Source organism: Caloenas nicobarica, chromosome Z, assembly GCF_036013445.1.
Source record: "Caloenas nicobarica isolate bCalNic1 chromosome Z, bCalNic1.hap1, whole genome shotgun sequence".
Classification (NCBI taxonomy): Eukaryota; Metazoa; Chordata; class Aves; order Columbiformes; family Columbidae; genus Caloenas; species Caloenas nicobarica.
The window spans coordinates 66665254-66685570 of record NC_088284.1 but is presented as its reverse complement, the minus strand read 5'-3'; the positions used below and the strand labels follow the sequence as shown (position 1 = coordinate 66685570).

At 39.5% G+C, this 20317-nt stretch overlaps 1 protein-coding gene across 3 annotated transcripts in view; it reads right to left on the bottom strand.

The window, feature by feature from the left end:
- Nucleotides 1-20317, bottom strand: part of ADAMTSL1 (ADAMTS like 1) — a 444801-nt gene that overhangs the window by 54090 nt on the left and 370394 nt on the right. For all 3 annotated transcript variants that reach the window (XM_065655435.1, XM_065655436.1, XM_065655437.1), the window contains one exon: nucleotides 3833-4043. In XM_065655435.1, coding sequence (XP_065511507.1) covers nucleotides 3833-4043 — 211 coding nt within the window. The remainder of the gene's footprint in view (nucleotides 1-3832; nucleotides 4044-20317) is intronic.

The following is a 20317-nucleotide window of genomic DNA, read 5'->3' as shown; positions in this document are numbered from 1 at the left end:
TGTAAGCAGTTGTGTGGTTGTGTAGTGAACCAGACTGAAAAATTAATCTAGGCCAAAGCTGATTATATTCCTGTCTAGCTTTAACCAGGACCATTGCATGACTGTACAGCATTTCTGGAGACATAAGGGAGAGGGGCGAGAAAAAGATCCTCACAGTGGCTATTCTTTCCTTTGGTAGAAGGGCTTGCATACGTAATCCTAAACTGCTGATGGAACTGTGGCCTTGACGTTTCGCACAGCGGTCTTTGCTTTGGTATCTGTTCTGCTCATACAAGAACCTGTAGATGATAATTAACACAAAGAATTGATGGTCTCGTTGAAAGCAGGAAGGGAAAATGGGCTGTCCCTCTGCCTCGGCATATGCCTATGAGCATCTATGCACATGCATACAAGCACAGGACTCAGGCAAAACCCCCATTATCATTGTTTGGGAGGTAGGGAAGCTGATCTCTCATAAAACTTGTGGAAAAAAGACACCTATTAATGAAAAATAAAGGGCTAGGCAACTGCCACTCAGCACTATAACTTTTAGCTGTCTGGGGCAGTAGCCGAAGGTTTGTAAGGACGTCATTGTACAGTCAGTCCTCCTTACAGGGACAGGTGAAGAAGGGGTTATCCTACCCCTCAGATCTTCAATGTGGTTTAATTTTGCACTTGCCTCTGCTCAAAGTGGAGGGACTACAGCAGTACAAGTTTTAGCTGCACTCTCAAAAATGAATTCTGTGCTATGACTCTACAGCAAGATAAAGCATCTGCAAAGGAATTAAATATTTTTGTCTCAGCAGGTCTTTCAGTTGCTTTCTATGGCCTAACACTTTTAAATTCAGAAGGACTTTTTAAATATGGAGAAAAAATAGCCAGGAAAATATCTGAAAATATTACCAGTTTTCCCATGCAGACTGTTGTCAAGCCACTGTTCTAATTAGCTTTAGAGCAAGGATAGCGTCAAGCAACTAAAAAATAATACTGGGACTGAGACTATGGTGCTTATTCAGTCACAAACCAAAGGAGGATGAAGATTTACTAGAGGATGTCTCCCATTTGAGGTCTGCAGAGTATATATTTATAGGGCCTTGTAAAAATGAAAGCCCATATTCACTTACTTCCAGAAATACACTGCTGAAAACAAGATAAACATCCTAATGGATTTAGCTAAGAAGCAGATTTATTTAAAAATAGTATTGAATCTGTAAAGAAATATTTAAAAATTCACTTGGAATGTTACAACACCGATAATGATCCTGTTGTTTATCTGCCAGGAGCACTGGGGCATCTGACAGCATTAAATTCAGACAACTCCTTAACAAGCATAAAAGGCCTTAGAAAACACTGCTCATTGCAGTTTAAATCTTTTGTTTGTTTGTTTGCGTGAAACTATTGTGAGAGAATGCTCTGAAAAACATTATGAACTCCACAGATGACCCCAAAGAAATGGCTTCAAACCAGGATGTGTGGAGAGCAGATGTTACCCTGTAGCGTCGGTGAAGCTATAAAGGACCTTTCTTAGTGTGAGGAAGACACTTTCCCACAGAGCCCTCTATCTCCCCATCTGTGGGGAACTCCCTCTGGGGTTTGGGAAGAGGCAAGGTGTTGTGGGTCCCTTAATGCCAGGAAACAAATCCTCCTGCAGGATTTCTTCAGCTGGCAGGCTCCACGGCAGCTCCGCTGCCTGGCTGGAGCTTACCTCCAGGAGAAGTCTCAGCCACTCACATCCTCTCCAGATGGTCTTTTCCCTCACACATCCCAGGAGCCAACAGCTGTAATAATTCCGAAGTGCAATACACTGGCCTGATGGTGCAGGTTTTCACATGGAGGTCATCCATGGGAAACCTGCCTGAGACTGATCCCTGAGGCCTGACTTTCCTACAGGGTGGAAACAACAGTACAAAGATGGCAGTGCAAAGACAGAAGACAGATGTCTCTGAAAAATGAGATTCATTTTGATGGATTTTTTTTTTTTCTTGCACTATACTCATCTAACCAGAGGCAGAAAGGCAGTGAGAAGTAAATTTTTGTGCTGTTTTATCCTGGTGAAAGGTAAATCACAGGAAATATTCAGTGCCCACGTAGTGATGAAATAAATACACAGCTGGCCAGCCTGCAAAGCCTGTGGAAATAAGTGCAGAAGACCTGTAATGTGACCTTCGTTAAGCACCAGCAATGAACTGCAGCACAGGTTCTCTTGCTCCACCCCGCCAGGAGAAGGCAGTAGCTAACACAAAAGGTGCGAACTGAGCAGTTTGATTTAATTTTCCATTAACATGCTCGTTAAAACCTTTGTACTTCGGTGAGATCCCTTCTCCCTAAGATCTGCTACACCTTTCCAAAAGACAGCATACTTGAGAGGCCCCGAGCAGACACAAAAATGACGAAAACATTACTTTAGACATGTAGAAATACAGGTGTTTACACTGTCGAGGAAAATGTTCAAATCTTGAAAAAAAACCTGTTTGGGAATTGCTCTAGCAGAAACTATTTAGGTACCATTCTAGGGTGGCCTATGGCCAATGGTAATTGTTAGCAGAAAGTCAATTTTTCAGCATGTCTGTCTCTCCTGACTGTTCAAATAAACTGTAGAAAATTGCTTTGCGTGAGGACTGTGGCCAGTTACAGGATTTTAATGAGCACAGGCACTCCTCTTAGCATATTCTAACTTTGAAATGCTTGACTTTATTAGAATACTATTTGCTATTTACAAATATAGCACTTATGTATGACCATATCATAAAACTACTCGAAAGTACAACTAAGCAAATACTTATGTATGAATATCAGTAGGCAAATTAACGTTAAAGAATGAAATATCACTGAATTGTTTTAAACATAGGATTAATACCATGGTTTAGTCATCTAGTTTTGACAGAACATCAGGCTGGCATAAGCTTTTGTTACTGGGATGGCTGCCCAAACATAGAGCTCTCCCATGAAGTACAGCTTCACAGACTTATCGACTTCATTAGGTGAGTACATTAACATCTCCTTGGCTGTTATTAAAGGGCAGGTTCTATAGAGGGAGTCTGGTTCGACATATGTAAGCACCATGACAAGGTCTCATAGTTGTCTCATAGGATGGAATGAATCCTTGCACACAGAAGAACTGAAGATTTAAATAGGCGTTTTGCCTGCACATCCACCACACAGCAATTTTTCTCTATTCTTGATGACAGGGCAGGATACTTTCTTCCTGTGCAATATTATATCCAACAGAAGCATCTTTAAGTCTTTTGAATTGCACAAGTGTTTCATTTGCAACCAGATGGCAGCAAATAAACTCACTTCAGGCTGCTTTCCAAAGACTGAAAGTCTCGTACAGATCCATTGTGTAGACAGCAATTTTCACTGTTTGTGTAATAAGGCATCCATCTCCCAAAGGGAAGTGTCTAACACTCCCTAGTGACTCTGAAGGATGAGGAGTGTTTCTTGTCCTAAACTAAATTATTATTTGAGAATATATAGAATGCTCAGCGGGCTTTGGAGATGCTCTCCTGCCTGATCCTTGTAGCTTTGTATTCCTAGAAACGCTGGCATTGCTAACCCAAACCCACTGACTGCAACTGACAATCATATTCCAGACATATTTTTCTGGAATCTATTGCCAGCTGTTAAGAGTTTCCTGTAATTTTACATTAGAAGGAGCTACAGTTACTGTTTACCTCTGAAAACTTTGATGTACTTGTTTTAAAGTGCAAAAAGGCATAATTTTAATTTTGTTTCATGTCTTGTCTGAATGATTAATGAATCCTCGTGATGGGCTAAAAGAAAATGATGCACTAATAAGCATATAATGACTACTTTTAGCAGCCATAAGATAAGATTACACATCCATTCTTACCTTTTGCCATTCTGTAGGATACCAGGAGGGTGGACAGTCAAAGCGGTTACAGGCTTGTACGAGGGTTGGCTTAGGTTTATAGCACAATTCATCTGCCAAAATCACGGTCTCGTTAGTGTCTCTTGATAGTAGATGAGAACAGAAGACATCCCGTGTCTGCAGTCCAACCCCACAGGTAAGACTGCAAGTGCTCCATTTCCCAATCTCCCATCTGTGAAAGGGTCAGGAGAGAAAACCTTAAGCACAGAATAAAGTGACCTTAATTTTTGTCTATAATGACAGACAGAGTGAAGAAGCAGAAAATGAAAGGGAATTCTCTTTCTCTGATCACTGTCACCCTTCTTGTAGCTGCAGGATGAGGCTAAGAAGAATATTTACTGTTTCTCTGCATTTTCAGTTCTGATAAAAGCCCTTGGACTTCAAGTCTTTGGGACTCCTGTGGTATCACAGGAAGTATTTTGGTCTCAAATTAAAAGTTTTTGGTGCTCAGGAGCCTGGCCAATTGTCCTGGTTTTGTTAAAACCAAGTTTCTCTTTTAGTGAATTTTCCCTGTCAGCTAAAGTCTTCTTACTAACTGCAGTTTTCCTGAAAGTTAGGTACATGTTTTGGTAGACATAGCAATGGAATGCGAGGTCATTGATAATGATGCGTCCCACGAGATGTGCAAGCAGGAGGTGAACTGTAAATTGACGAACTAAAGTATTCCATTCCATTCATGTCATACTTCATATAAAAGTGGGAGATCACGAGGATCTCGTCCCTTTTCCTTATGGCCAACATCGGGAGAGGACCTTGCGAGTCGTCCCTGCGAACTGAGGCCTAGTGACAGACTGAATCCAGTTCCGGTTGGCTGCAGAGTCCAGTCCAGGACTATGGGTGCCGGCCCCACATCTGCCGGAGCAGCTGCCGGGACTTTCAAGACTGTTTTTCTATATTTTGTATTATTTTCTCTATTTCTTGTTAGTAGCATTAGTAAAACATTTTTAATTTTTTCCAACTCTCCTCTTTGTCCTTCTTTCCCTCCCAATCGCCTGTCCTTAGTGGGAAGGGGGGAGAGGGAGAGGCTGAAGGGGAAAGCGGGGGGAGAGCAGGTTAACAATACATCTGCCACGGTTTTATTGTCACCCCGCAATCAAACCACGACACCAATGTATTTCACGACTGAACGGATCTAATTAGCTGTTTTATTTTTTCTGTCTTTAACAAAAAAGATGAAGATATTAACAAAGTCCATCAAAGGAATGTATCTGTGAATTGCTGAGTAGAAATTTCTTCTAGAAGATCCAGTAGTTGTGTTCCTGAGGTGACTTTTCCTTGCTGTGGAGCTAGGGAGTGCTAGGGCCTTGAGAGATGCAATAGGAGAGGAGAGAGATCATCCTCAACCCCTGGGTCAACACCTGTCACTGAGCCAGCCCTTTCCTGTATTATCTATGTAAATCTTGCATCAACAGGATTGTTGATAGCTGAATTTCAATGCTCAACACACTAAAACCAGATTTCTGCTGTTTGAGCTGTACTGAATACAACCCATAATTCTGTCAGCCATACACAGAAAATTGCACTCTTGTACTCTACTAGAAGGCACTTTAGAAATATGAAGAACTGTGTACACAAAAAAATTCCTATGTTCAGAATGAGAATATATGAAAATATTCTTTCCATCATCTTTACACAAACCACTACGCTGACCTGGACATACTCCCACATTCAAAATGAAAGTATGAGAGCCAGATACTGCCACTTTTTCTAATCCTGAAGAATAGCTTCCTTTCCTGCATGATGTTACTGAAACTGATTGCTTGGGGAGTAAATTAAACATTCAGGACAAGGAAGTCTCAGAGAACCTGCCCTTGAAGAAAGCAAAGCCAGGCAGAAACTAAAGAGACTGATTATGAAGAAAAATGCCCTCAAACTCCAAGCAGCATAGAGGCAGACAATGAAGGAAATTTATGAAACATATCATCAGTGTGAAACAGAATTTGTGGAAGAAGCAGAGGAGAAACACTCTGACAGTCTGAGACCAGCAGTCAATGGAAACTGCTCAGCACGTTTAAAATATATCATGTTAGTAAACACATTATGGAAATGTAGAAAAACGTTAAGGTTATGCCATCTTACAGTCACAGAACAATTCTAACTCCTCTGTTTAGTTTCTGAAGTTGTTTTGAGCATTTGTTCCCTCACTCCCAGCAACACCCATAACAAATTGAAACAGCTGGTAGGTAAGAAATATTTTTTCCTCCCTTGATGATCATGCTGATGGACCAAAACCCACATTGCTTCCCTTCTTTGCTCCATCTGTAGATGACATTTTCTGATTTTATAACAGGACAGGATATGCCTTAAGCATCGCCGTAAACACTAATGACACTGTAGTTTGCTTTTAGACAACAGGCTTGCTTCTGCTAGCAACAATGACAAAAATATGTTTAACCCTGTCAAAGAATGAAAACATCTTGCATACTGAGTTAGAAGTTGCCATGGTCACTGTCCAGGTCATAATACATAGAGGGCCACCAAAGCCTGATACGTGTACTAGGAGCTATTTAGCAGTGGAATAGAAGTGACATCTGACAGCCAGTTAAACTGATCTGGAGTATGTTCTCCACATAAATGATCTTGGGGGAGAGGTGTTCCCAGATTTTCCCATAAAATTGTCAGTCAGAATTAATGTGGATATCAGCTACCCATCATTTTTGGCAAAACCTAAAATAAGATATCTGAGTAAGTGCTGAAAAGAAGGCATTTTCTTATTTCGGAACCTATTTTGATACATGGTTAGTCACCAGAGTTCTTTTATTCAAGTCCTGGTAATAGCTGTTGCCTCCAGCAACTCGTTGTTTGTTATTTGTATAAATGCTCAATGTTTCTGTTGGCAGTTCACATCTCAGTGGCTAGCAGGCCACGTAAACTCTTGGGAGATCTTGGCTTCTGCAGAAGAAGGTGTCAATTTCTTCTTTCAGAAAGAAATGCTGGGTTTCAGTAAAAAGAAAGGATTTGTTTTTCCAGTGTTTGAAATTTCTGTTGCAGGTTGCATCTGTTGTCCCACTCGTAACATCGGTTTCTTCACAATTCTTTCCGGCTGCTTTAAACAGGAGATCCCTTAGAGGTGCTCAGGAAATATGAGGTCAAATTCTCTTTTACCCTTGTACTTTCATAGTCCCCAGTGACTTTTACAGGCTTTCATGCATATAAAGTAAAGAATGCAGAGATGTGCAAAGAGGAGTAGGGATGTGCAAGGAACCAAACATATAAATGATATATATGATTGGCAGAGGTCAGTGATAGCCTCATAGAATAGAATCACAGGGCAGTAGAATTATTTTATAATAGCTAAAGGTGCTTGCAACACTTTGAATTTGTATTATCCTACTAAATTTACAATTCAGTTTTTAAACTACTTGTACTGTTGGAGATAACCCTCCTTTTTATAAAAAACAAAACAAAACCAAAACCAAGCAAACCGACCCAAACAAACAGCATGTCCCCCCGGCCCAGCTTTTCTGTAGTAACATAGGTTTACCCTTACTGCAGAGTGTTATGTGATGCTAAACGAAATAAGCCTTGTCTTATTTCAAATGGTCCTTGTCTCTGTATTCCTGTCTCTTTTTTCTTTTGGGTGTTTTGGCCATACTGAACTGACTCTTCCAGCATGTATGTCATACAAAAAACAATACTGCCATAATGTCCTCCATTCATCTGACAATGTGAGAATTAAAATTCAAGTAGGAAATACTCCTGTACTTAAAAAGATGAATACAGTAGTTACAACAGCACAATTATTTTGTATGATTAACGTAAGTCTAAAAACATTAGCAATGCTCTCAAAAACCAGCTTACCGTGCTATTCCTAATAATGGAAATTTTCTTGACATAGTGAACAAAAATCTTGTCTGCAAACCCTAAATTAATCATGTTATATTTTAATAAGTGTCAAGTTTTATGAGGGTCCATACATTCAACCAGAATATAGCCTGGACATTTGTGATCAACTTCAAGTTGTCTAAAAGGAAAAGAAAAAAATCTTCTAACACATACCATGATCGTGAACTTCTAAGTAGTTCTATACATTTAATTTTAATCAGAAATTAACTTTCCTTCTTTCTTGTGACAGAATAAAAAATACCAATGTCATATTGTGCCCAAGCGGTTCAGGTGAGAACTGAAGGATCAAGTGAGTAGGACCTTGTTCCTGGCCCTTCGCTGAACTCCAGAGGTGACTGGGACCAGAACTGCTGGAGTAGTCTGTGAGTACCTGAATATACCTTTTGAGTCCAATGGGAAGACCCAAGCACTGGGATGGATCAGACTCCTCTCCCATGTGTGCCTCAACTTCACATTTGCAAAATCGTAAGAATACTTGTTTTTCACTTAAGCTTCATCCATGTTATCTGTTTAGGTTGTGGTCCTGCAGCAAGGATGATGTCTTACTGTTTTTCTCCCTAGCACAATGGGTCTCTCAGCTTGACAGGAACCTCTAGACATTAGCGTGTTACAAATAACAATAGGGATAACAATGCACTGTTGCCTCAGTTTTGAAATGCCCCTCTCATTGCTACAGGAACTGGAGCCCACATAATAATACTGCTGGCTAGGTAGACCAGAAAGCGGCACCAGCTATTAACCAGATACTCATGGCAGGAGAAGCTGCTAGAATTGGAGTTGTTGCCTGAGTGAAGCCATGACCCCTCTGAATAAAGTATTCTTGCACCACCATAGTCAGTCTGGAAAAAGTAAATGTAGGCAGAATTTGAAAAACGTACACCCATGGGCCAAAGCACTATGGAGTCAACGGCTTTGGATCAGTCACTGTATGCACAGTAAATATGGTAAAAACCAAAGCATTCTAAGCTGTTAAGTGTTATAAGTAAAGAATATTTTTTAGAGATATATGATTTTCATCCTGACACAATCCCTTCAAGCACTGCCAAGAAAATTGAACACTGCACAGGAAAAGTAAACACCCTTTTACACACAGACCTCCCAAACTAGTTCTAAGGAAATGAAATTATTCTCATTTTTATGTGGTTAAACCATATGAAAGTGATATAAAAGAACTCTTCTTATTTCTAAAATAAACATTCATCAGTGTGGAGACAGGTTTGCCTGGAAGCATCTTACTTAATGTCTGACACCTGCCAGCATAGAGACATCCCTCAGTGCATGAGGGCTTGGTGGCAGCTGTGTACATGTGCATGCAACAGACTGAGCAAACCCCATACTATATCAATAATGCTTTCCTCTTGTCCTCTGTCAACCTTCGTGTTCTGCCTTGGACCCTGCAGACTCAGAAGCCTACTCAGAACCCATAGATGTCCTCCCTTTTGTGTTATCGATCTGGAGACGTGTTTGTGGCAAATGTTCCTGTATCAACGGTGTGAAAGGCTTTCTTGAGTCTTCTTTAGCAGACATATCTCATGTTGAGTCAGTATTCCGAGTGTCAGGTCTTAAATACCACACAGAATGTCACCTTAAGCTTTAGACAGCAGAGAGATTTACTGTCAACCCTGTTTGGGTAGCATGCTTTCCTGCAGTGAAGCTTCAGGATTGAGATGAGGACTTCCAGGTCAGTTCCTGGCTTTAGAATCAAACTAGTCTCGAAGAAAGGGGCATAAAAGGTAAGAATTTAACTACGACTAATTTTTCATTCAGCTGTTAAAACACTCATAAAATCAGACTGTTCCTTTGACATGAAGTGTGAGAACTAAGACCTCCACCTAGGTGTTTAAACATGGATCTGAGTCTCTAAGAAGTGATCTCCCTACTGCATTGGTTTGGTTCATGTTAGAGAGAACATTACAAATACATGTACAGTATAACCACACCTCAGAGGAAAACTGAGATTTAATTAAGCTTTTAAAAAGTTAGTACTTGATTAAGAAATAAAAATGAAAATGTAAACTACTTTTAAATTGGCAGCAGTAATAGAAAAACAATTCATGCTAAGTTCAAATCTGTTGTTCAGTGCCAGCCTAAGTCTGATTTTCAGTATCATCAACATTACAAGGGAGCTGAACAGACAGGCAAGATTTCAGGAGATTATTGTGCAGAGGGGAGAATGAGGTACTTTTCTTCAAAAAGCATCTTCCTTACAAGTGAAAGGAATCCATTAAAGAGATGCCTATGTAGCTAACACATGCAAGCAGATCAAAGTCGCAGTGAGAGTGCTCTGGGAGCTGACAGAAGTGGCCTGCATTCACTCTGTACACTTATTGGTATCGATGAATATTGCAGCTCATTATAGTTGAAGGTGGCAGGGAGCCAATATTTATATAACTGAGCTGAACAGAGGAAAACACAGGAGGAACTCAGAAGTCAGAGAAGAACAGAAGGTAAATGGAGTATGCACTGACTCTACAAACAGCAATTTTTGTTGCTGGAGTAGTCTTCTGACATGTTTCAAGCAGTATATATAAGGTTCCTTGCAGTAAAAAAGTCTTGCTGCCTTTTGAATTGAACACAGAGAACATCAACAACTAGAGAAAGTCAGAAAAAAGGGTTTGTGTTTTTCTGCCAACACTTTAAACAGTGGGAGGTTGTCCACTGGGTCTTTCAGGGGACTACTGTAAATGCAGAATGCATAACCACAGAAGAACATTTAAAAAACTTCAGGTAAGTAAATTGATTTGGCAAAGAATTGTTTTAAGAGACTGACAGACATACTGGCTACTGAAAAGTACCTCAAGAGACATAAAGTGTGTAGGATAACTGTGGCATTGAGATAAAATAAACGTCAGAAATGGCTGTCTTTAATATAGCTACACACATCAGAATAGGCTTGATAGATAAATGAATACCAGTTTTTATCTCAAGTTTAGATTTGGGCTTATGCTTAAAACAGCAACTTCTTAGAAGGAGGTTGTTCAGTATTTTATGTGAGATACAATGAAAATAGGTCCTTGGTAGCTCCTTTCAAAAATGAAGATAGAAAACAGTTGAGAAACAGAGTAAATTAGTACAAAGGTAGAAAGCTGGTTAAGAAGTAATATAGGGAGGAATAGTGGAATTTGAGGAATGGAACAGAAATTGTATAAATTGTGCTTGTAATGGCAGATGTTAGAAACTGAATGAGAAGTGCAGGGAGGGACACACAGTTTTGGAACTCCAACAGAGTGGAATAATATCCCTTTCCCTAAACCTTCATTGAAGTAATGCAAAAACACAAGAACCACTAAATTATGAAATAAATTGTGCACATCAGTGTATGAAGCGCTCTCGTATGATTCTGCTACAAAGAAGCAGAGGGACAATTTAACATCCTGCTGCCCATGACAGAGCTACTTCATGTTGAAGACTCCCTGGCACTTTTCACACCAGTGCTCTCCATGCTGTCTCATAAGCCAACACCTTTTCTTGAGCCTAATTTTATGCCAGATGGAAAATGTTAAAAAACAGATGTTCCTGAGGGAGAAATCAAACAGCTTACAGACACCAGAAAACAAAGAAAGAAAAAGCTCAGCAGGTGAGAAAGTTGTGCAATGTACTAATTATTTGTTATCTGAAATATCATCTGAAATTAAGCATTTTAAAAATGAGATAGCTGAAAACGCGTGTAGATGGCATGGAGAGAATATACAGGAAACCTGACGCTACAACATGTAAGATCAATATTCATGAACATGTGATTTTGTCCCACAGAATAACGAGACTCTCCTAAAATCTAAAGATGTCTTTGCTAAAATGATCAGTGTGGGAAAGAAGTAAAGGAGGTGTCACTGGACTGAATGGACAAAGAAAGCAGATTCATGAATGAAACAGTGTTCAGGTAACAGTGAGTGGGCTGAAGTAATTCTTTAGCAAGTCCAAGTTTATACAGCAGTACTACCACAAAACCAGCAGATAACGTGAGCTTCTTGCTGACCTGGCTGGCAGCATTACAGTGATAATATTTTCATTAGGATGAACTGTTCCTGAACTATTTCACCAGTGCAGAAGGTACAAACAAGCTGTCTCTCAAAATCAGGCATACAAGGTTTTTCTCTAGCTTTTTAGTTGGGGGAGGGGAAAGTAGTTGAATTAACCTATATATACCTACATAGTACTGTGACTAAACTTGGGAAACTCCCAATACCTCCCTATGTTTGAGTTCCCTTCAATGCCGTTCTTACAATATACCATTAGGAAGACAGTGCAACAATTTTGTTCCGAGGGCACATCCCGACCTAATATTTCCTTTTTACCTTCCCATTTGAGATCCTGAAACTGTGACTGATAATCTGTTTAGTAATTCATTCACTCTTCTGCAACAGAAGATGTTTTTCCTCACACTGACATGCAGAGATTCAAACATGCAGGAGCTCCTCACACAAAGTGAGAGGCTCTGAACTCATGTTACACCCATAAATAACCAAACCAGCCACAGTTAAGTATTCAGATTAATGGAAGCATCATGCAAAATATGATTGTGACTCAAAAAACGCATGGAAGTGAAAGTTACTATATTCAAAGTGATGGTGTCAGAAAGGTTATTATATGTATAGGCAAATTTGTACGTAAACAGTTCATATCTTTATCCAAATAGTTATATTGGTATAGGTTTGTCTGCAGAATCCACAGACTTCAGAACAGTTACTCAATACACTTCTACCCTAACTTTCCCTGAACGAGAAACTGCCTTTGTCAATAACACAATTCTGTGTGAGTGGTTCAAGTCCTTCCCAAGGTTAAGAAGGACTAAGAGCTACTAACAGCTGGTTACAGCATGGAATAGGTCAGCTCAGACACATTTCTAATACGTAACTGCACATCACCAACTCTGCTCTATCAGAGAGACCTTCGATGCTTAACCATGTTAGCAGAGAGGCCAGAGGAGTGGAGATAATTGAAGATGGAAAATTTTCATGGTCACAAATAGGAGGGCTTGCGGTGCTTCTGCAGATGTGACAGTCCTGCTTGGCAGATACAGCACTTTCTGATCAATTGGGCTGGCTCCTTCTGTGAGTACTTAATTCACTCAAATTGGTTGGAAATGAAGATGCCTCCTCCACTTATTCAATGTGTGAATCTTTCTGATGTGTAAGCATGGTACAGAACGGTACAGTACCTTTTCAGAAGTTAGAGCCATAATTTTATTCCCCTTTTACATACCTTATCTTTTCCTTTTCATCCATAAAGATTTATTTGTTTTAAAATATTGAGTATTCCTCAGATTGCTGCTATAACAATTTACTTCAGCAGTACTGTAAATGGAAGATATAATAGTCCTTTTCATTTCACCCCTTTCTAAAGGAAGTGATGACTCGTAGTAAAAATCAACTATTTATAAGACCCTGTAGTTTATTTCACAGCTTAATGCTGCAGTGATAAAGTTAATCCTGGCCACTATGCTATAAAACATTTCACTTAACTTCATACTTGGCACAAGAGCAGAGACATGCTCTTTATTGTTACTGTTGGGAAAGCTTTCTTCTGAGAGCGAAATCCCACTGTTGAGGCAGTAAATTAATACTCAAGAAAGTTAACAATAAATTTAGAGAAAAAAGGATAATTAGAAGTTAACACATGACAAGCTGAAGTGAGAGCATATTTGTTCAAAATGCTGAAAAATATCAAGTGGCAGTGAATATTAAGTTCTGGTTAGCACAGGCATTAGAGAAGAAAAGGGTGGAGAGAAGTGGACTGTATTAAGGTGACTAAACCCAGGAAATTAGCAGTGACAGGGAAAAAAAAAAAAAAAAAAAAGAAGAGGAGAAATTGTCATCTGTAGAGGGACTCACTAAGTCCTTACCATGATTTTAAGCTCATGCTCATCACAAACCATGCTATAAAAAAAAAAGTCTGGTAAGGGCATGGTGAGGTTGTTTTGAAACAAGAGTGTACTAACTTGGTGAAACTTGTGACCTGGAGATTTGTGTAGTGGAAAATAGTTCATCTAGGTATATCAGATTCTGAATAAGAAGTGTCATCTACCATTCTTTGAAGTAAGTAGAAAGTATGGTATGAGCTATTAAAAAATATTTACAATTGCTCTCTAATATTTTTTGAACATAATACTCTGGTATATCAGCTGAAATGGAGGAAAACATCTGTGAGCGAAATCTGATCTAATGGAGGAACCATCATATTATTTAAAAAAGTAAAATGTCTGGAGAACAGGTCTAAAATTTTAAACTAGAAGAGCTGGAGGCAGATTGTGATGGAGACTCCAGAGCTGCCCCACTGACCCTGGAAACTTGCAAGTTGCTCTGCTTCACAGTTAGATGTGACACACATGGCTGAAAAGGACTGTTCCCTATGGGTCTCCTTGGTGACTTCACTGGCATTGCTTTTGAGTAAGACATACTGAGGAGCATGCAGTTACTGCTCCACCACAGGCAAGACATCCAGCAAGAAAAGAGAAGGGTGGGCTGTCAGACACACCTTGGATGATCTCTTAACAACTGGAGAGAGTACAAACGGGGAAATCATATTATAAAAGTATATATTATATTATAAAGTTATATATTATCAAAAAGGGGGAGAGAAAGATAAATGTGTTTATGTCACAGATTAATACTTTTCAAGGCCAAGGTGGTATTACTGTAGTGCAAAATAGACATGCAGGTAGTGCAGGTACAACATAACAGAGCCACCTAGGTACAGATGTTTAGACATCTTTGTACAGTACCATTTTTAGCTAAGTAAATCTAGACAAAAAATGGGATCATGATTCTCTCACTGAGCCCATGACTTCTGTTTAAGCTGTTTCTTGATCTAAAGGCTTCAAACAAGGATGAATCTACCCTGTCACAGCATAATCCAGCGGCGGGCTATGAAGATGATGAGAGGTCTGGAGCACCTTTCTTATGAGGAGAGACTGAGAGAGCTGAGTCTGTTCAGCCTAGAGAAGAGAAGGCTGAGAGGGGATCTCATCAATGTTTATAAATAACTCAAGGGTGGATGTCAAGAGGATGGGACCAGACTCCTTTCAGTGGTGTCCACCGACAGGATGAGGGGCAACGGGTATAGACTGAAGCAAAGAAGGTTCCATCTGAGTATGTGGAGAAACTTCTTTACTTTGAGGGTGCCAGAGCACTGGAATGGGCTGCCCAGAGGGTTCGTGGAGTCTCCTTCTCTGGAGACACTGAAGACCCGCCTGGACACATCCCTGTGCCATCTGCTCTGGGTGAACCTGCTTTAGCAGGTGGCTTGGATTAGATGATCTCCAGAGGTCCCTTCCAACCCCAACCATTCTGTGATTCCTTCTAATGTCTGATTCTCCAACCTACTCCGTCAATGGTTCAAGCTGCGGCCTATGATCCCAGGAGGCTGTGTGGACTACATCTTAAGAAGCTGTCAAAGACATTTTCAATGCACTTCAGTTCAAAATAGACTTAAATACATCCCACTTAAAAAATTCAGGGGTTTGTGACTGGCTGGAAATCTTTCTGTGGCACAACGACACAATAACACTACACTTCATTAATGCTAATTCTAACTTACACCTCTGAGAAAAGACCGCAACAAAACAAGAACTGGTATCTCCTGCCAATAAGTCTATACTGCAGTACCTGCAGACATAATGACTTGCAAATCTTTTAACCTTTTTCACAAACTAGACAGAGATGCTCTAATATTTTGCTTGAGCAATGTGAAACACATATGCACTGACACCCTCCCATGCACAGAGGTCACCTTTAATGTATTAGAGAAATCTCTGGCCCTTCCACACATATTGAACTCATTTCATATGGTTGATGGGAGCACATCTTACACTAAGTCTGACCTACCAGCAACCTAATGTCTCACGTCTCCAAAGGCATTGAAAAACATGTCGATTTTTTTCTCCTTTATAGTTTGGCTTCATCTGGGAAATTAAATAGAGCAAAACAGATGGATGATACTGAATCCACCAAATAAACATTAAAATAATAACAGGGAATTTATTACACAAACATAAAACAAGCAGATGCAGGGGAAAAAAAGAAGAAAAAGAACAGGAAAAGAAAATATTGTGCCATGAGCTAGAGCCCAGCCTAACTCATGTTATCTTGACACTTCAGTCAGGTACCAGGACCAGTCAGATGGTTTTGTGTCTTTTCTTGCTAACAAAAGATGTTTCAAGGAGTAGAGGGGAAGCGTTGGGGTGAAATCATGTGCTGCTCCTAGAACTCTCTGCTTTTTTTCACTTTTTTTTTTTTAAAAAAAGTTTTGTAGCATTCTGCTGTTCTTTGTTGTAGAGGAATAAAAGTTCAGTTCTGAAAATATGCAAGAACAAAGCTGTAGAAATTGCTTGGAATTTCCTCCATTTTCAGCCATCTGGCTTTCATTGCTTTTCTTCTCCCTCTGCTCCTCCATACGTGTTTACCAAATCTTTTCAACACGCATTGACCAAGCTATTGAGCAGTTATAATTAATAACACAGTTACAGCATTCTCTTTCACCTCTTTGGTAGAGTTTGTTGGCTTACCACGAGGTGCTCATGCTGTTGCTGTTATAAACAACAGCAATTATATCTCATTAGATGAAGACTGCCTCTGTATTTTGGGTTGTGGAGGCTGAGGAAAAGACACATCTTGGATGCAAGTCATTTTGTTGTTGAAAACAGTAAAGCCAACATTGAAACAGGGTTTTTCTGATTGTTTTTGGAGTAATTTAGAATAGAAACATAGCAATTAGCAAAATTGAGTGATCCGCCCTTTCATTTTTTGAGCTTAGAGAAGAAGCTTCTAGACACTGAACAGCTATTCTGTGTTTAGTTCTGGGAAGACTCTGCTCTGCTCAAGTACTGCTATGTAATTCATGAAGTGATACAGCGTGATTGGCACAAACCAAGTAACTGATAGAATGAATTAAAATGGTCAGAGTCTTCATTCCTCTTTTCTGAAGAAAGCATGCTGGGTTTCCCAGTACATCAAAACAGTCTATATAATTTTTATAGAAATATCAAAGGGTATACCAAGTTAATAACATGAAATTTTACACTGTAACTACTGTGCTGAAAATCAGTTTTAGCTCCCAATTTAGCAATGAGCTCCACAGTGTTTCACTATTTCTTAGTTCAGTGCAAAATGGGAAGTTTTGGTATACTGTTTTCCCCCAAAAAAGGGACTGGGCTTGTCTTCTGCTATTGTTCTTGAAGAAACAGGCAAAAACCTCTCAGTAAAGTCTGAAACCACAGGAAACTCATCTTCTTTGGGATTTGAATATGGATGCAATCTTGCAATTTTTGTGTGTAACTCTTCCTGGTTTTCTTCTGTCTTCTGTAAGAATTTAAAGCACGAGATTTTGCTGACTCCATAGAGCTGTGAATATTTGAAGACAGATTTCTGTGGCTTATTCTGTCTCTCTTCAACAGACTCAGAATAGTAATATGCTAAAATATTAAGCCAGTATTTCAATGGAAATTATAAAGCTCTCAGCTGCTATATAAGCATCATCTCCTTTCAGTGTTTCCATAAATTTGAAGTATTGCCAGTATATTCTAGCTTTTATCATATTTTGTTCCAGAAGAGAACAGAGTAACTAGGAACTGGAAGATGATGATACCACAGGTTAATTTCAAGATGAAGCATTAAGTGAGTAATGAATTTTAGTCTATTCATATTTATTCTCAGCAGAGAGCAAAAATAACAGTATCAGTCAAGATCCCCTTAGCATCGTTCTTCTTAACTGTTCAAAAAGAATGATGAAACAAAACCAGAATGAAATTACTCTTCCCTGACTAGTCCTACAACATGTGTCTCGAAGTGTATGCCTTCTGACTCCCTAGTAAGATTGACTAGATTCTGTGGTTCAATGCTTTTGTTTATGAAATCAGCTAAACCAACTGTTGACCAGGAAAGGCTTATATGACTAACAATTTGAGAGGCTACAGATAATGTAATATGTAATTAAAAGTGCCAGCAGCAGAAGCAACATTAAGCTTGGAATTTCTAATTTTTTAAATGTTTTCCCTCTTAATCTAAGCAAGATCTTTATTAAATTCTAGACATACACATTGAATTCTGAGCATGCTGGGCTGTTTCAGTTCAAGAAACAGCACCGGAATAATTTTTCTAAATATACTAGGAGAGAATTTTTGTTCTCTTGGGCGAGACTTCTCAACTTTTTCTTCATGCTGTGGACAAAATTCCCTTGTCCACTGAGGCATTCGTCACCATCTCAGTTGTCTTTTCAGCAAACTGCTTCCTCTACCAACCACAACTGTGTGCTCCAACAGTCACTTACACATCAAGGCCAATTTAGGAAAGTGTATTTTATATTTTTAGCTTCTGTTAATGCACTTTAGCAGCTGGAAAACAGAGAGAAGAGCCAACACTATGACACCAGCCAGCTCTCTCTATAAGCCATCAGCAAAAGCTCTGGAAAGTATCAGCGGCTCACAGATCGCATTTTGGGAACTTCCGTAACAGGGATCTAAATTCACAGCCACAGTGTATTACAAATTTTGGACTTGTCAGTCAGTAGCAATGCCTTCATCAACATTCATAAGGACAGTATTTTAGCCTAAATTTCCATCAGCCATCAGATTCCTGGATCAAGGTTTCTGAATTAGAACCCTGAAACATCCTAAGATTAAAACGAAAACAAAATCCTAAAGCCTTTATTTATTTTTTTCTTTTTTTCATGTGTTCTCTTTGGAAGTCTTAAGACTGTCATAATTAATGACTATAAAGAAGTTATTATTATAGACTAAACACTATCAGTTTAACTAATATACAATTGTATTTAATACAGTGGCATTAGTAGACATAACACTTGAGAAGCTGCAGGAAATAAGGAAGTTACCCTGTCACAGCCTGCCTGGGAGACCCATCAACTTTCCTTCTTGCCTCTCTTTCCATTAGCCATACTGCCCGTTGTCTGCAGCCTTGAGTTTTAGGCTTACTTGCTCTTACCAGAGGAACCATTTTGCAGAACACGTGCTGTTCTTCGTCCTGTGTCACTTAAATCTCTGCAGACAGGCAATTTCCTCCAGACTGAGGGGGCTGGAGGGAGAGGAGATGTATATACAGGGAAGGGAGTAATTTCCCCTTTTTTCAATTGCAGCCCTAGGGATGGATGAAAGCTTCTTAGTCTCCCTCAACTCAGTTCCCTTTCACCTCTGCTCTGCTCACTGATGGCTTGATTCTCACCTACAGTATGATTATCTTGTGATCCACAGGGTGAACTATATGCCCAAGATTGCTTTAAACTAGCTCCACTCTGGTAGCAAAGTTACCATAGTGGTATGGATTATCACACAGACTAATTCAAAAAGTTTTCATCTAACTTCTCAGACTACTTTTGTAACAGAACTCAAATACTGGCCTATATGACTGTGCCTTATTTTTTCTTAACCAGTGAATAATTATTTTCCACATCACAATCAATATGTGATCAATCTCCTACTGTGCACTCACAGCTCCAGTGATTCTGCTACCTATCAATTACAGCGAGATTTCCACCTACGATGTTCTTTTCAAGCATTAATATAATACTTGTGTGTTATCATCAGCAATACAGACAATTCGTGGTTGCAATATACAATACAACAAGTCAGGGTTGCAATATACTCATAAGAAATTGTTGTAATGCTTTGGTGAAACATCTCAGCCTATTTGGCTCTGCTTGTCACAGACTCAAAATCCTGATCATCCAATCAAACCATTTTGTCCTTATCATTCTTGGATACTGGCCATATTTGATGCCATGTTTTATTTTTAATGTGAACCTTCTCTGTTTACCCCAAATCTACTAATATTCATATCAATATTGCTCTGTATAGCCTGCTGTCATATAAAGTATACATACACTTACCGATGTACACTCTAAGGAATATCTACCAGCTTGACAGCATTGTGTGTTTTACATTGATTTATAACATTGAACTATTTATTTCAAATCTGCTGCACTACCAGCTGAGAGTAAATGCACCTATGTACAGCTGGAAATAAAGACAATATGTATATAGAGCATCTTGAAGACTTGACAGGCCCAGGTGTATTTAAACAAACCACGGAAACTTCATGACAGTTATTTTCTGTCAGAAGATACAGATGTGAATCGCTGCAGGCAAAGATCTGCTACTTTTAGGGTCAGGATTATGGAATCTGCCTGAGGCCAGGGAGGAACAGGTTCTGCAAAATCTTTTGTGAGAGGGGAGGTTGGAGAACTCTACTTAAACTTGACAGAACTCTGGATAAAGTTAAGCCAATCCATGAACCGCCTGCCTGCAGGACCTGTGTAGACAAGTGGTCTGAAGTTTGCCCTTTGGCTTTACCACCACTTTGCAATTCCCAGGCAATATGACTGTGGCATGGAGAAGCTATAAGCTCCTGCGGTCAGAGAAGGAGCATGTGTGAGGCAGTGTGTGACTCCAGACTGAAAGGCCATTGAGTCTGGGGTCACAACTTACTTATAATTCCTTTTTTTGTACTGCTAGTGTTGTTTAAATGGCTCTGGGCAACACACTAGACTACAATCACCCACATTTGTGTATTTGTTTTGCTTTTTGCATGGAGTCCTCAAAATCCATTAAACAATGTCTGGACAAGACTGAAGAGCCCCGGCATCCTCATCTGC